Here is a 16143-nt window from a genome sequence, read left to right as displayed (position 1 = left end):
CCCAGCCGAGGGTGGTGGAGCAGCGGGGTTCAGCAACACCATGGATCCAAGAACGGGACGGTACCAGCAGCAGGAGCTGTCCCAGCTCGCGGCCTGCCTGTCCGGGGAGGGAGTTGCTCTCCAGGGTGGTGCTGCTGCTCTCTCGTCGGGATGCAGCCGATCGCCTCTAAACCTGATCACCCATTTTGTTTTTTTCTCTGCCATGTGTCTGCCCTCTCGCCCCGCGTGTGGACTCCTGTAGGACGGGGCTCTTCACCCCAGACTTGGCATTCGAGGCCATTGTGAAAAAGCAGGTGGTGAAGCTGAAAGAGCCTTGTCTGAAGTGTGTCGACCTCGTTATTCAGGAGTTAATCAATACAGTTAGACAGTGTACCAGTAAGGTATTGAACTGGCTGGAGGCAATCCAGCCCCTTCCTACCAGTGGGATGGGGAAGCAGGAGTGATGCTCTAACCTGCCTGCCTTGCCTGGTTTTCCCCTCCAAAAAAAGAAACAAAATCTGGGAGCCCCCTAAGCAAACTGGGTATTTCTGAGCTTTGACTGATGCATCTCCTAACCTGGAGTGCCCTTCAGCTGAGAGGCTCTTCTGGTCAAAGTTGTGCTGTCTGGGCCAGAGCGGGGATGCGACCAAGCCCTGAGGACGCCTCCGTGGCCCCGGGCTCGCCCGGTGTCACCCGGCGCTTCAGGCTCGAGCAAGGGGTCGCTGAGGCCTCACAGGCGGCGCGAAGGACAGAGCCAGGAGGTCTGCTCCTGCCCCTGCCCTGGCCTTCTGGGTGACGCTCAGCCAGACGCTTTGCTTCCTGTGTCTGTCACCCTCCTGGGGACAGCACGGCTCTTGCGCAAGCGGGCTTTCCGGGGCCTCGAGAGACCCGACTCCGGCTGCAGCGCGCAGTGGCGGGTCGGAAGGGACGCTGCCAAGGCTTTGTTCCTGATGCGCTGGTGTGAGCCAGGCAGGTGGGCAGGTTATTCTTGGATCCTGGTACCTCTCTTAGCACGTGTCTTCTCAAGCTGCAATTTAAACTGCTGCTTCGCTGCACTCTGGGAATCCGTGGAAAATGGAAACAAAAGCTGGGGGCAGCAGTTCCAGCAAACGGTCTCGTGTCTTACTTACATAGCCTGTAGTTCAATGCCTGCAATTAATAAGCTGCTTGATAACAAGCACATTTCCATTTCAAAAGGTTCCCCCATTGTCATTTATTCTTGGAAGTGTTAATTACCCTGAAGCTGTGTGACAGCCCTGGATAAATGGGCCCTTTCCATATTTAATAACTGGCTCCTCAGGGTGACTCTTTTCTAACCTCGTTTGGTAGAAGCAAAAGAAATGCGTTAAACTGAAAAGAGGACAGGAGAAAGCTCCTGTTTTCGTCTTGTAATGCTTGTGTTCAAGAAGAAAAAAAACAAAAAAAGATTTTGACTACGTATAGGGACCAGATGAGACAGTCACTGTGATATTTGTTTCCCAGAGTGCTTTTGTGGAGCAGAACAGTTTAAATGCTCATCCGGTTCTGTCAGTGGTAGGACCTGTGGGGGTTTGTTTGTGGGTCAGGAGCTCTGCACTCTTTTGTGTTCAGCGTGGTTTATTGTGATCTGGGTAACGTGAAGAAGCCAGCGCTTACTGCCGAAATTCCTTCGGTCCCAAGTTAGACAGGACAAGAAGAGACAGGACAAGAGGAGGAATCTGTCAGCCAGAAGGGTAACGAAGAGGAGAGATCTTGCAGGCAAGCCGCCCTGCTGACCGGAGGACAAGGCTTTGCCTACGCCGGGCTCAGAGGGATGTGCACTAGGACGACCTCTTGGGTTAGTGCACGCTGTTTCTGCCGGAGCAAGAGGTTAGCCCTCCAGGCAGCCGTGAAACAGCGACTTCCCGGAGGTTACTGTAGCAGCTGCTGCTTCAATTTGCCTAGAGGGAGGCTCTTACCCCAAAGATGACTTGAAATTCACAGTTTGCTAGAGCTGGTCTCAGTGGTCCAGGCTAGAGGGAGCCTAGGAGACTTCCCAGGGCTCCTGCCATGCTCAGGGTAACACAGCCTCGCGTGTGCGCTGAGGCAAAGTGGATGTGAGGCACCCTCAAAGGAGGGTGTTCAGCACTGCTGCAAAGCAGTCTCCAAACCGGCAGGGCAGGATGTGTTCGTGGGCCTGGAGCTGAGAATCTGTGCCCCTGCTCAGTCTGCTTGAATGTGAGATGAAGGGAAGCTGAGGGGATTGCCTGAGCTGGTTGCAGAACAGCTCCGAGGGATCTGAAGGAATTTCACAGGCAGGCACTGTAGCTTTTTCCTTTGCATGTTACTAACCTTAATTTTTTTAAAAAAAACTCATTTTTCTTTTCTTTCTGTCTTTGTTGCTATTTTTTCCCCCTGCACTCCACTTGGTGTTTCGCTCTCGCTCTCTGCATGATGCAGGACGGGGCTCTTCACGCCCGACATGGCCTTTGAAGCCATAGTGAAAAAACAGATTGTAAAGCTTAAAGAGCCCAGTTTGAAGTGTGTTGATCTGGTGGTCTCAGAGCTGGCCACAGTCATTAAAAAGTGTGCCGAAAAGGTAATGGGTTTTAATTCATCCCTCTTTATCTAATCTGAACATCTGGAATATATTTGCTCTCAGGACCCAGCTGACCAAAGTGAGTTTGACAGCGAGGTTGCTGCTAATCTGGGGGGACGCTGCATCCTTCTAACGCCTGAACACTTGCTGGAAGCACCAGCAGATACAGTCATAGCGTTAACTTGGCTTCGCGGCATGGGTCCTGCCGAGACATATTGCACAGGTGTTTGCTCGCCCCCGTAACAGTAAAGGCTAAAAATGCTCCTAGCGTAGCTGAGGCCTTGCATTGCTGAGAACCCACCTCCTTTGCCTTGCTTAGCAGTAGCTCGCGCTTCATGCCGTGAAAATCTGGATCTGCTTAGCCGTGGGTCTGAGGGCGGGAAGAGAACTTAATTCATATGTTAAGCATGCTTCTCAGGCCCCCAGGAGGGCGTTCTGCTGTCTTGTCGGATCTAGTGAAGAGAATCAACTCTGTTGCTTTTTCCATCTCTGAGCCCCAGTTGTGTCCTACAGACGGAACTGGGGCTCGATCCCTTCTGTCCTCCTCTGCCTTTGTGAGTGTGTTTTGTGGCTAGCTTTCTGTGATAAGCGCTGGAGGCTGCCGCAGTCTGATCAGCAGCGGTTTTCCCTGGCCTTCTCCCTCTCTTTTCAGCTTGGTTCCTACCCCAGGTTACGAGAGGAGACGGAGAGGATCGTTACCACTCACATCAGGGAACGGGAAGGCAAAACGAAGGACCAGGTGAGCACCTTTCCAGGCTCACCCCACCATCTTCCTTCGCGTATGTAGAAAGCCAGGAGAAAGCGGAGCTGTTTGCTGCTCCTCCTCTGAGGACAAAGCAAATTCCAGCCTGTGCGGGCAGCCCGCAGTTGGACCGGCCACCCGGCTGCTCCCCGCTCGCAGTCCCAAAGCTCCCTCTCGCGGCAGCGATGCAGAGCGCCGCAGGTCTGGCATCTCTGTCCAGGCCGGTGCGGTCACGGGTGGCCCCTGAGCACGGCCACGTCCCTTGGGGCTCTGTGGCAACTCTTCCTGAGCAGTGCTAGAGCCAGAGGTGGCCAGCTGTTCCTGTGGGACTCCTGACTTGTAAATCTCTTTCCAGATTCTCCTGCTGATTGACATTGAGCTCTCCTACATCAACACTAACCACGAAGACTTTATTGGATTTGCCAAGTAGGTAACTGGCCAGTGGGGTGGGGTTTTTATCAAATTCTTTTATAAATGAGGTTCACGGTCCTATCCCCAGTTTGCAGATGAGGTGTGTGGGATGTTAAATTACCCTTTCGGAGTCACCGATGGGACAACTGGTGGAAGAGTCTCCCAAGTGCCAGCATTATCCACGAAAACCATGTCAGTGCCTCCTGCACCTGAGTTCAAGCAATTCTGGAGGCCTGTGAGATTTGCACAGGAGCTCCCCTTCTTTGCTTGTTACCTGATGTAGGGCCTGAAGATCTGAGCTGCCCCGCATCATTCCTTTGCTTCAGATATTAGCCTGAAGCAGGGTTTGTTAAGACTGCTTGTTACAGCAGAGCGCGTGAAAAACTGGAGTCAGGTTGTTCAGCCTGGTGCCGATGAGCTAGAACTGCTTAGGGCCTTCTCACAGGAGTGCTTGTGATGAATTCAAGTAATTAAGGCTGTCGCTACCCTTCAGCTGAGAGGTGGGAATTTTCCGTGCCCCCTGGCCGCACTAAGGGAAAGCGAAATGACTCCTCTTTGTGTCCCAGTGGAGCTGCTGGACTTACACGTCGGCTGCTGTCCCTGGGCTGGAGCAGGAACGTCTGCACGTTCTTCGAGCTCATCCCTCGTAATCGTCTGCCCAAGCAGGCAGGGCCGGGAACAGAGAAGGGCTGAGGGGAGGGGGTCTCTTCTGTCAGTCTGTCTTTCTTCAGCTTTGGCCTTTTGCCCGAGGACACCAGGGTCACTTGTGTTTTCCGTGAGCCCGGTCCCTATCTCTGAGAACCTTTGGGAGCTGCCAAGAGGTCTAGCTCAGGTGTCCCTGCGAAGAAAGAGCCAAGGCATGCAGCTCTGCCCTGGGCTAGTCACGCTCTTTGTAGCACCAGTCAAAGCCCGCACCGCTTCCTTCTCTTTAAGTTCACTTATTCTTCCTCTATTTTCTTTTTCTCCCCTCTTTTTTATGTCTCTGCGTTTCACATTCATTCACAGTTCCTTCCTCTTCTCCTAATCTCTCCTGTTTTTCCTTTGAACCATCTCACTCTTTCCTCTGGACTCCTCTGAAACTCTCCCACTCCCCAGCTGTTACACTGAGCAGCACTTGACGACAGGGTGGGTACCGGCTGAAACAGTATGTAACGAGTGACGGGACAGCCCTGCTTGCACCTTCCCCTCCCCGCAGGCTGAAGGGGTGTTTGATAGAGGTGGAGAGGCCTCCACCAGGCTGAGCTTTGCAGTGCTCCTGCAGTGAAGTTCAGCGAAGTGAGAGCTTCTCGCATCCAAGATGAGAGCAGGAGCTGTTGCACTGGGTCAGACCAGGCATCGGGCTCGCCTTGTTTTCTCAGACCAGGCTGGGGTTTAGAGAGGAGCGTAAGGAACAGGGCAGGTAAAGAGCGATCTTTCCTCAGTCCATGCTCCCAGATTCCCTCAGGTGGCAGGTTAGGAACATCCTGGGCTGGAGGGACGGTGGCTGCTGTGAACGTGGTTCTGCAGCGACCTTCCCCAGAGAACCAACCCCATTTTTGCTTGTAAACTGCTTTTCCATGGGGCGTCCTGGCATTATTCTAACTGTTTTCATGGATTTTGTTCCTGCTCCTGACTAATGGTTACGTCCCGCACCTCGCCCCTCGTCTCTTTGGTTGCTCAGGAGAGACAGGTAGCTTTCCCTCTGGTGCAGGTACGCTCTTTTCCGACCTGGGGGGGACTAGAAGGCTGCAAGCGGGTTCTGGAGACAAGTCCTTCCGGTTATCTACCTTCCGGTGGCAGGGAGAGTTGGGTGTATTGGCTTGGCTGGGTTGATGAGTTCAACTCCCTGAGCTCTTTGTCCTCTATGGCCTTTTGAATTAGCAAACACTGCTGATCTGCTTGTTTTTTCCTCTCCTGCAAGTTGTAACTTTGTCCTTGTGGAACACGTGGGGAGTGTAAATAGCCCGTGTGCCTGGAGATAAGGACTGTAAGGAAGGTGATAAAGCTGTCCAGGTTGGAAAGCCTCATCCCTTGGTACTGCTGTCTCGTGTACATTCAGTCCTGGACAAAACTCTGGAAAGGTCTCCTCTGTCTGCATTGCAATGCACAATAACAATAATGAGTAAAAAGTAGTCCAGATGCTCTTGGCTGAATTCCACGTGATGGGCTACCCCTTTGGACTCAGCTCTTCCTTACAGCACTCCTCATGGCCCCGGTGGGAAGCGTGTTACCTCAAGGGTCCATGTGGCCCCTAGGTAAACGGTGTGACTCAGTCTCTGTGGCTGCGTGGGCTCTGAGCGTTTGCCGCTTGCTTTGTGTTCTCCACATAAAGCTGTGTGTGCTCTTTTCTTATTTCAGTGCACAGCAAAGGAACACCCAGACGAACAAGAAAAGAGCCATCCCGAATCAGGTATAGCCTGGCAACTCCGCGGTCTCCCTCGTAGCGTGGGGCAGAGGTAGCTGTCTAGGCTTGGATCCCGCTCCAACCACGCTTCAGAGCAACCCAAGAGCTGCGTTTTGCAGTTCGGAAAGCTGGATTTGGGTCGATCCACAAACTCCCTCCTTGAGAGAAAGAGATATTTGACACTGGGGTTGCAGACAGGAAACACAGAGCTCTGACTCATGGGGTGGGAGCATTTGCTCCAGAGGAGCTCATCTAAAAGTAGTGGGATTGGGACAGCTGGGCAACGTGCACCGCTGGAGGAGCCCTGTGTCCTCAGAAGTGAGCGAGTCTGGGCAGGGGCTAGCGTAACTTCCCCGTCCTGGCCCCTTTATTTATTGCAAACTAGCTGTTTGGGGAGGGGGCAGAGGGAGCGGAGACCAAGACTAGCACAGGGACGTACCTGGCAGCCGTGTTGGCCTCAGTTCTGTCTCGTCATGCAGCCTTCCAGTTCTGAGAGGGATGTCTGCTATCTAGTGTGCATGACTGAGAGCAGGACTGGAAATGCCCCCTTGCATGGTGTTAGGTCTTGCAGTACGTAATACAGACATTGCCTCTTGTTTGGAAAGATTGTAATGAAATATTAACACTGTAAAATTATAATTAATAGCATGTAACTGTTTTTCTTTTGCTGTTTTTCTGCTTTTTCCTACCATTTTTTGTGCTTCCTGCTCTCTTCTTCTTTCCATCACTTTGTTTTTCTTGACTGTTCTGTCTCCTTGTCCTGCTTTTTTTTTCCCCCCCTTAATTTTGCGCACCTAAAGGGTGAGATACTGGTAAGTACCCATATAGCGTGATAGTGCTGATAGACAACACCCAGTGATGGACGTGGCCCTGCCAGAAAGAACTTCCAATGCTAAAATAAAGCCTCTCGCCTCACAGAATTGAGTATGCTGACGGCAGAGGAAGAGTAGGATTCCCAGAGCAGAGTTACTGGGCTTTATGGGCTTAGTCTAGAGACGGAAACTCCCTCTATTCCCCTTATCCCCCTGTGTGGTCTCTTCCCACGGCCCCAGCACAGTCCTCGTGAGCTGAGAAAACGGGCTTAGGGCTCATGACTGTGTGTGCCGTGACAATCGCACTGTGAACGGAGGCTCAGCAATACTGCTGTTTGGCATCTGTGTGTACTTGCTGGGAACAGGTATAGGAAGAGTCGGGTCCTGGGGTTCGGGGTTTAGGTATGGGCTATGCTGGGAGCTGGGACACAGGGAGCCAAAATCTTGGTGCTGCTGGGTTTGACAGGGCTGGACCCTCTTAGCGCAGAACCTCCCGCAGCCGTCGTGGGATGTGGTTCCCGTCGAGTCGCAGCACAGGCTCGAGCGAGGCGAGTGCTTCGGCGGGGAGCCCTCTGCCCGCGGCTCCGTCCGCGTGGCTGGTGGTTTGGGCACGCACAACAGGGAGGAACTTGCTCCCCTGTTCACAGCAGCCGCTGCCAGTGGGGATGGAAGTGTTTTATTCCCCTCCATTTCCAAGCTGCCTTTTGGGCTTGTGAGGTTGGGTCCCAGCTGCGGGCTGGCCACCAGCACTGCTGCTGAGTTCAGCCAGCCACTGTGCCAGACCACTGCACGGCTGGTGTGGAAACCCTGTGTGGTCTCTAGCAAGAAGCCCTCTTCTTCCTAGGTGCCTACCAGACATCGTTAGCAGTTGTGCCCTGGTGGGGGAGGCAAACCTTGTGTAGCCCATCTGCTGCTTTAAACCTCATCGTTCAGGCAGCAGAGAGAGCTTTTCCTTCAAGCGTACTCACTTCTGGGGAGGCAGAAGGCAACGTTCCCTCCAAAAGGAAAACTTTCCCTTTTAGTGGTCGAGCAATACCCTCTGGAGGCGGTGGGCTGGGTGGAGGGGTCCTGACCCCGCTGCTCCGGGCTTGGAGTTCGCTTTTACATGTGCAGTCCAAGAAAATAGAAGTGTCTGATACGGAAGCAGTCTCCAAACTCCTGGCTGGGGCTTTCCTTCAAAGAGCCTCCCATCTCCTCGCGGGCCACGGTTGAGGTATTGCCTCGGTCCATCAGCGACTGCCCCCGCGGTCCGTCCCTGGCCACGCATCTGAATCCCTCATTCGTGAAGGAAGCTAGGGTACCACTTCCAAGGAAGATAATTTGGCTCCGGCCGCTGGGGATTGGTGTTGGGCTGATAGATGAAGCAAGGTGGCTGGATTACCCTGCAGACGAAGTTCCCCGGAGCCAGGTACCTTTCTTACCTGCTGCTTTTTAACCAGTTGAGCAGAGTCCTGTGAAGAAGTGTCTGTAACTCGAGTACAATATACTTTCTGGTCTCAAAAATGAGTTTTATGAAACCGCTCAAATAACTCAGTTACAGTGAAAAGAGTAGCAAGAGGGATGTAGTGCTGGTGAGGCAGTCGCCCTGCCGTAGTGCCGGCAGCGTCTGCCCAGCTCTTCCAGGGAAGCTTATACGTTTTGCTCTGTTAAACCCTGTGACTTGCCCAACCACATCCGCAGCTAACTTGAATTGTCACTCTGAGAGTCTTTGAGGGCCCCATGCCTATTTCCCGTCTCTTCCAAGTGTTCAGACACTTCCATTTTCTTTTAGCACCATCCAGATGTTTCTGCGAAACAAAGGAATCCTCCCAGGGGCCCGTCTGTTGCCTTCCACATGATGATTAGTTCTGTGCAAGGCTGCTCTTCCATCACTGGCTGTGAGAACGTGATTGTGCCGGGCGACGGGAAGGTGGCGATCTGACAATTAAGGATTCCAGGCGCCAGCCCCGCAACGGGCTGCTTCTGATTCGGAACCGGGCAAAGCCGTAGGCTGTCGCTGCGCTCTGGAGTGCCTCTGCAGGGCCAGCTTGCCTGGGTTGCCAGCCCTAAAACCATCGAGATGCTCTCACTCATCAGTCAGTCTTAAAGGAACTTTCTTCCGGGCTCTCTGCTGTGCTGCTTGGTGCCACGCAGTCTGGCTCAGCCTCCCTCTCTCCTCCCCCTTGACCTGGGTTACATGTGCTTGATGCATTTGTGATTAGAGTAAGAGGAGTCCCAGGTCCTGCTGCAAGCCAGTGCACAACTGGGATGTCTCTGGCTCTGGAGGGTGCCCTCCCCTCCTTTACCCTTTAACTAAAGACATCAAATCTTGGTTTTTTCTTCTTTCTTAGTTCTCCAGCTCCCTCTATGCTACAGCCTTGGCCCTCTCCCCCCTCTACCATAAAAGGCAGAGTCCCTCTTCCTTGTAATTCCCTCCACAGCTGCCCCGAACCTGCTGGAGCCTCTAACCTGCCTCCCAAGACAGCAGCTTCTTGCTTTGCTGCTGAGCCTTTTCCCTGTGCCCCTTCCTCGGCTTTGATCCTCTCATCTGCTCTATCTCCACCCTCCTGCTCTGTTCCTTTAAAACCAAATTCGGTTCCAATTCAGAGAGATTTTTTTAAAATGTGAATTGGGCTCTCAAACGCACAAGAGCCTGGAGAGAGCGAATCAGAAGGTGAAATCTTTAAATTGACAACTTCTGCCATCTTAATTTCAGGGCTCCTCCCTTCCCCTCGCCAGAAGATCTGTATGAGTTAAGTTTTAGCTCTAGCTGCCTGCACCCGCTAGTGCACCGAGCTTTGCGTGTGCGTAACAGACAGGATTTTGTCGTGGCTTTTATGTTGGCAGCTACCTGAGCAGCCTGAAAACGAGAATGGCCCTAGCGTGATCCCGTGGTAGGTTCCCCAAGCAGCGCACAGAAAACCCGCAGCATGAAAGGGCTGACGCTGGCTCCTTTTCACACACTAATTCACAATTTCTGATGTCAAGATTAAAGCCCTGCCTGGGTCTCTCTGTCACAGCTGCTCAGAGGTGGTTCCTGGTACAAGCCATAACAAACTCCGAACCTGGCTCGTGTCTAACTCTTCTCTGCCTAACCACGAGGGTTATTTGTTTCCCTCCAATCCATGCTTTGGACTGACTTGAATCAACCTCCCTCAACACGTGCAGAGTGTGTTTTTTTTTCCCCCACCCCCACCGTCTGCCCATTACTAACCTGTGTGGTGGTACTAACGCCTGTGAAGCTATGGGGTAGAAAGGCTGCGGCTCGCGGGCGCCCGCGCTCTGCGGTGCCGGCGCGCAGAGGCTAAGGGCCGAGGCCTCTCTGAAGGTAGCCAAAGGCCATCTCAGTCGCGGGCTTTGCAGAGCTGCCACCGACGCGCTGCTGCGGGATGCTCAGCGCGGAGCGTCTAAAGCAGCCCATGGTGCAAGATGCTGTTTCCATACTAGGAAGATGGTCATGCCCTGATGTGCACGGGTGTTAGCACTGTTGAAAGCAAGATTTTTAGGTGTTGTAGCACCTCCGAGCTTGGCTGGATGTGTTGGTCTGTGAGGAGCGGGGCTTGGTGGACAGTCCTCTTTCTGTGCTGGTTTCTGGTAGGAGTCGGTTTTGCTGTTGATCACGCGGCAGCTCCTGCCCCAGGGAGATTTGACTCTGGCCAGGTTTCCTCTTAGGAGCAGACAGCTTCCTGGCATCTGGGTCACCTCGCTGCCTCGAGAGGAGAATCTGTGCTAGACTGGGTGACATGGCAGAAAGCCCGGCTCGGAGGGCCTCCGTTGCCACGTCTACCTGGGAGCAGGTTGTTTGCAAACAGACGGGCATCAGCTGGAAGAGCAGCGCGATCTCGCGGCAGAGCATCAGTTCTCAGAGCACCAAGCGGTGGGTGTAGGAGCTCGGCAGTAAAACCGCAGGGGCGATGGCTAGAAGAATGCAGCTCCCCTACAGCCCCAGTAGGGAAAGAGACTAGCTCAATCTGAAGGCTTCTGCTCTCGTCCTGGGGTCTGTAACAAGCAGCAGTGACCTTCCTTTTAGTACAATAGCTACCAGAACAATGGAGGAACCCCACTGGGCAGAGAGCAATGATGCCTTCGTTTGAAAGGCTGGAAAACTCCCAGCCTGTCCCAAAGGTCTGAGCTGTGAAGCTGATGGACGTAAATCTGCCGCCGCTCTGGTGGGGGCCATCGGGAGCACGCTGGGCCGAGCCGTCCTGCTTGGCTGAGCAGCGTGCTGCTCATTCGCCCCGGGCGCTCGTCTCCAAACAGGCCCTGGATTGCCTGCAGTAGAGGCCAGGAGTGATTCCAGCTTCTAGCAATGTCTCTGTGGCCCGCTCTCATGGCTGTGAGCAGTTTTTGGTAGTTCGGTGTTTTCTAACAGACAGACCCTGAGAGATCCCTGCGGAGATTTTGCTTTGGCTAAGGTGCAGCGAGTGGCCGTAGGCATGAAGTTGTTCTGCACGGACTTGAGGAAATTATTGCAGGCTCAGGCGAGTGGCCCCCCTCTCGCTCTGATGGTGCCACGTCAGGTGCCCGATAGCCCAGCGAGGGCTCTGCTGCCGGCCACTCGTGTCGTGTCGCTGATGCTGGAGCCTCCTTACCGCGTGTCTTTGCGGCAGGCCCGCAGCCCCCGGGACCGCACGGCCCGTAGGCGCGGGGCCCCGCTCCCGAATCACACGAGCTTTCTCGCTACCGGTGCTGGGAGAGAGCGTGCCTGCCAGGGCAGCGCGGCGACGAGAGGGGCCGCCGGCAGGCGGGCTGGCCGTTTGCTTCCCAGGCTGACTTATTACCGGAAACGCTTCCGCCTGCCTCGGAGCAGCCAGCTGCGGTGCAGACCTCCCGATAACGCAGCGCTCGCTTATTGTTTCGTGAAAAACTGCCGCTTGCAACGTAAGGCTTTGGCAATACTGCTTCGGTGCGCTGCTGCCCCCCGTGCCGTTGGCTACTGTTTCGTGTTGCATGTTAGATCCCGTCCGTGGGGCTATGAGGGAGCCGTCCGCGAGGAGCGAGGAGCGAGGAGCTCGGGAAGACCTGCCGGCTAGGCCAGCCTGCGAGAAGGCAGAGGAGCTGCCTCCTGGCAGGGAGGTTGATTTGGGGTTGGGAACAACGTACGAGGAGGGGAGCGGGTTTGGGCAAGAAATGGGGGATTCCCCAGGTCTAGCTAGGCTGAGGGCTGTCTTGGCTGTACTCAGCGAGGGCACGTGGTCACGGAGGCTCTGAGCAGAACGGGGAAGGGGAGGACTGCTCTGATAGTTACTGGACTGGGTAAGTTGGCGGACATTGCTACTGGGAACGTGCCCCAGCTGACTGGGCTTGTTTAGTTTCCCGATAACTTTTTGGTCTTGCTAGTAGGCAGCATGACAGCGGCTTTGAAGCAGTCGGGATGAAGGCCCACATCTGCCTTCCCTCCAAGACGCTGCTCCCCGAGCGAGGTTTCCGGCACACCCGCGCTGCGCGTGCCAGCGGGATCGCTGGGTTGTAGTGCCGCAGCCTGTCTGCGGGACAGACGAGAGCCAGAACCTCTGTTCGGGATCCCCCGAAGCAGCCCTCTGCTTTTCTGGGTTTCGTGGTCTAACTGGAGGCGCAACGGAGACGGTGACGCCCCTGGGCAGTTCTGGTCCTCTCTTAAAAACAAGACGTGCTCTGAATTGCTGGCTGCCTTACCCCTTTGGGGTGTTGGGAGCTTTTGCTCTTCATCAGCTCTCCGGCCTAGAAGCGAGGCTGCTGGCTGGCTAATCGGACGGCACCAGCGGCGAAGGGCAGGGGATCGCTGCTTTTCTCACCCAGGGACCCGAGGGAGCTGCAGACCTCGCTCCACACGCTGGTAGCTTACGTTTGAGGTGGGGCCTAGAAATCTGCCTGGTTAAGGGTCTTCTGCTGAGGCTAGAGCTTTCTGTGGTGGGTTAGGTGGACTCTTGGGCTGAGGAGTGCTTCCCCTTGCTCTCTGTTTGGGGAATTCCTCCAGAGACTCCACGGTCGCCTGTAACCTCTTTTTCCTTCCTCCTCCTCCTCCCTCCGTTTCCCCCCACGCTCCTCTCTCTCCAGGTGATCCGCAGGGGCTGGCTGACCATTAACAACATCAGCATCATGAAGGGAGGCTCCAAGGAGTACTGGTTTGTGCTGACGGCAGAGTCGTTGTCCTGGTACAAGGATGAGGAGGTACGTGCAGGGGGGAAGGACGGGTTTGGGGGGAGGTTCTGTGGTTCCTGAGTCTCTTGAGCTGTTGCATGAGAAAAATCCTACCTGGAGTCTCCAGCTATGGTGGGAACAAGGGTTATTTCTCCCAGTATTGGTCCCAGCCCTTTTTCCTGGATTTAAAAAAAAAAAAAAAGGGGTGCCTGCAGTAGAGATACCAGTGCTGGGGATGGGAGAAACCTGTGAATTAGCTCCAGGGCCTGAGTCTTGCCATCTCCCAGTGTGCAGGAGTGTAGACGTCCTCTGGAGGGTGCCCTTCCGACGCTGAGCTCCATCCTAGCCAGCAAATTCCATGTCTCCAGACACTCCCCCGGACCTCCGGATTGTGTAAACATAGATAAACCGGGAGACACTGGCAAGTGGGGGTCGTACAGGATCCAGCTGCCTGCGCCTGGCTGAGCCCCGGGGGTGGCCGCGCAGCTCAGGCACCCTCTGCGCCCTGCCTGTTTCGGGAAGGCTTTTTTTATTTGTGGTTGAACTGTTGTTGCAAGATCTGCCACACCTCAGGCAGCAAGAAAGAGCAGGGCCCTTCCTCTAGCCGAACCCGTTACCGCCCTGAGTACTCTTCAGGCACCGGCTTTTGCCAGAGCGGTGGGCTTGCACCCCGGCAGCCCCCGTGTTAACGCTGGCTGCCTCGGTGGCCGCCCTGCACCCAGGCCATAGATCAGGGCTGATAACAAATCTGAAGGAGGGTTTCTCATAACCCGCGTCGGAAGCAGATTCCCAGGTTTAACCATCGCAGCGCGGGGCCGGTGCAAAGCCGGGGGAGCAAGGCGGGTGGAGCGGTTTCCTCCCAGTGAACCTGGCCAGGAGAGCAACTAGCTCGGTTCTGTCTCGAGGGAAGGAAAGCCACCAGCGCTGGCTTGAATCTGGGTGAAGGGAAACTTTCCTCTCTGTCTGACCCGGTGGGACTATTGGTTTATCGTCCCCACCCCCGAGGCCCCCCCACCTTTCGCTGGGGGGTCGCCGCGCTGTTCGTGCCTCGGCCCCGAGCCTTGCCTCCGTCGCAGCGCCTGCTCGGCGCTCGGACGGGAGCTGCTGACGGGTTAACGCCCCGGCGCTGGGGTGGAGCTGCTGCGGCCCAGGATGCGCCGCTGCTAGCGGGAAAAGGCTTGAAGTTCAGAGGGAAACGCCGTCTGCGGCGGGCAGGAGCTGGCCGCGACGGCTCGTGCGGTTTCACCGCCGCTGCCCTGCTCCGTTCCTTGTGGCCCCTGGGGGGAGCGTCCCGCCCCGGCGCGCCGAGGGATGAGAGGCCGGAGGCCCGGGCAGCCCTGTCTGCGGCGGGCAGGGAGACGGGGCGCTGGGGGGGGTTGCACGGGCTCCGGCCCTCCCCAGCCTCCCCCGGAGCCCCTTGCTGCCCCACGCGGATGGGGAGGCCGAGGCACACGGAGGACGCTCGGTTTCCCCAGCTCGCCCCGAGGGTTCGGTGGCAAAGCCAGAAAGGCGGTGCAGCGTTTGTGCGTGCTGGGACCGCGCGGAGCCCGTCCTGCCACCGCTCGGCGTCCAGGAGGCAGCGGCGCGGCCTGGGAGGGGGCCGCTGCTGCTCCCGGACTGATTTGTCCGGCTCTGGCTCGCGGTCGGCTGTGTGCGCCTCGGGCTGAACGTCCCGCTTGCCGGCCCGCCGGGCCTCCGGTGGCGCCACGGGAGCACCCCTGCTCCCCTGCCTGGAAATCGCGTTTGCTCCCATGAAACGCTTTGCCCAGGGCTGGTTTCTTTGGGCTTGACCCTGGGGCAGGGCTGGCGGCGAGCCTTGCTGCGGGGCCGCGGCAGCCCCCGACCCCTTGCTGCTCCGAAGGGCCGGGGCCGGCGGCGGAGCCAGCGTCTCCTCCGAGCACGGCTCCTCGGCGGCTCGGTCGCAGACGCGCCGCTTTCAGATTTCAGATTTTCCAGCATTTCCGCCCCCACAGTCTGAAAACGGGCCTGTGATCTCGCCTTTCCCCTTACGTCAGCGGCCAGATGCTGCGGGGAGAGGGAGCTGGGCCGCGGCCGAGCCGGGTGTTAGCAACGGGGAACGGGGGGGCGAAACGCGGCCCTAGGAACGCCAGAGCCGAGCACGCGGGGCAGAAACGGGAGACACCAACAGAACTTTATTTGGTGGGCGCCGCGCGGCAGCGTGACGGCAGCCCCCGTACGGTACGCGAGCGCGAGCCAGGCTTCCTTTGTTCAGCGCTTTCTCTTCTAAGCCAGCTGCGGGATGACCTGCTCTCCTCAACCGCTGCTGCAAATTCCGATTGACCTCCCTTCCCGTGCCGCCCCCCGCCCGGCCCTTTTAAATCTGCCTCCTAAAAGAGAAGGAAACGTGGTGAGCTGAGAAATGGCGCGGGAGCCCGCTCCCCCCCCGAGCCCGCGCTGGCTCCCCCGTCGCGGCAGCCCGTTTCCTGCGCGGAGGCCTCTCGGGGGGCGCTCGTCTGGCCCCTCCGCGCTGGGTAATGAGAACCAGCCGCTGCCTATGAATGAGCCTCTGTGTTCGGCGGCAGAGCGCTCCCTCCCCCCAAACCGGGCCATTAAAAATGAACTGCTGCTTTGCAGGGAGCTTTTAACCAGGCACCCAGCGCCCTGGTTTTACGGGGACGGGGGGGGTGCCTCTGGGAAGGGTCCCACCTCGCCGTCGCCCCGGGGCTGCTGCGGGATCGGCAGAAGTTGCGCGGAGCGACGGGGCGCTGCGCGGTCGGGCTCTGCCGGGGCCGCGCAGCCCCGGGGTCTCGCCTGCCCCCGGTTATGCCCGGCCGCTTCCAGCAATTCCGGCAAAGAAACGTGCTGCACGAACGAGCCCAAGCATAGCGAGCGAATCTCCCCTAGAAGGGCTGCATCCGCTTCAGCTCCCCCCTTACCTGAGGCCGCTCGGACGCTGCTCGGGCGCTGCTCTGCCAAACCCGATCTAACCAATGTGCAGACTACTGTACAACTTTATACCCTCCTGAACAGGTAGTCTGAACACTGGGCAGGCTGGGCTGGAGTCCGTCTCCGACTTCCCGGGGCATCCATGGGGTTTTTCTCCCCCTCCCGGGTTTTTTAATAAGGAGAGAAGCTGATCGGCGAAAGGAAACTGCTTTGTCTCTTCTGACGTGGCAAAGTCTGCAACCGAATCCAGTCT

General features: G+C 56.5%; 1 protein-coding gene across 6 annotated transcripts in view; it reads left to right on the top strand.

The window, feature by feature from the left end:
- Positions 1-16143, top strand: part of DNM2 (dynamin 2) — a 43211-nt gene that overhangs the window by 18138 nt on the left and 8930 nt on the right. For 2 of the 6 annotated variants that reach the window (XM_068922902.1, XM_068922898.1), the window contains exons 10-15: positions 242-380; positions 3189-3275; positions 3634-3704; positions 6027-6078; positions 6873-6884; positions 12900-13013. In XM_068922902.1, the coding sequence (XP_068779003.1) occupies positions 242-380; positions 3189-3275; positions 3634-3704; positions 6027-6078; positions 6873-6884; positions 12900-13013 (475 nt within the window). Of the gene's footprint in view, positions 1-241; positions 381-2397; positions 2537-3188; positions 3276-3633; positions 3705-6026; positions 6079-6872; positions 6885-12899; positions 13014-16143 lie in introns of all 6 variants that reach the window. The other 4 variants (XM_068922903.1, XM_068922900.1, XM_068922899.1 and 1 more) reach the window with 3 other exon arrangements.

This window comes from Struthio camelus, chromosome 31 (genome assembly GCF_040807025.1).
Source record: "Struthio camelus isolate bStrCam1 chromosome 31, bStrCam1.hap1, whole genome shotgun sequence".
NCBI lineage: Eukaryota > Metazoa > Chordata > Aves > Struthioniformes > Struthionidae > Struthio > Struthio camelus.
Note: the sequence above shows the minus strand (reverse complement) of the source record. Positions and strands in the feature narration are given on the sequence as shown.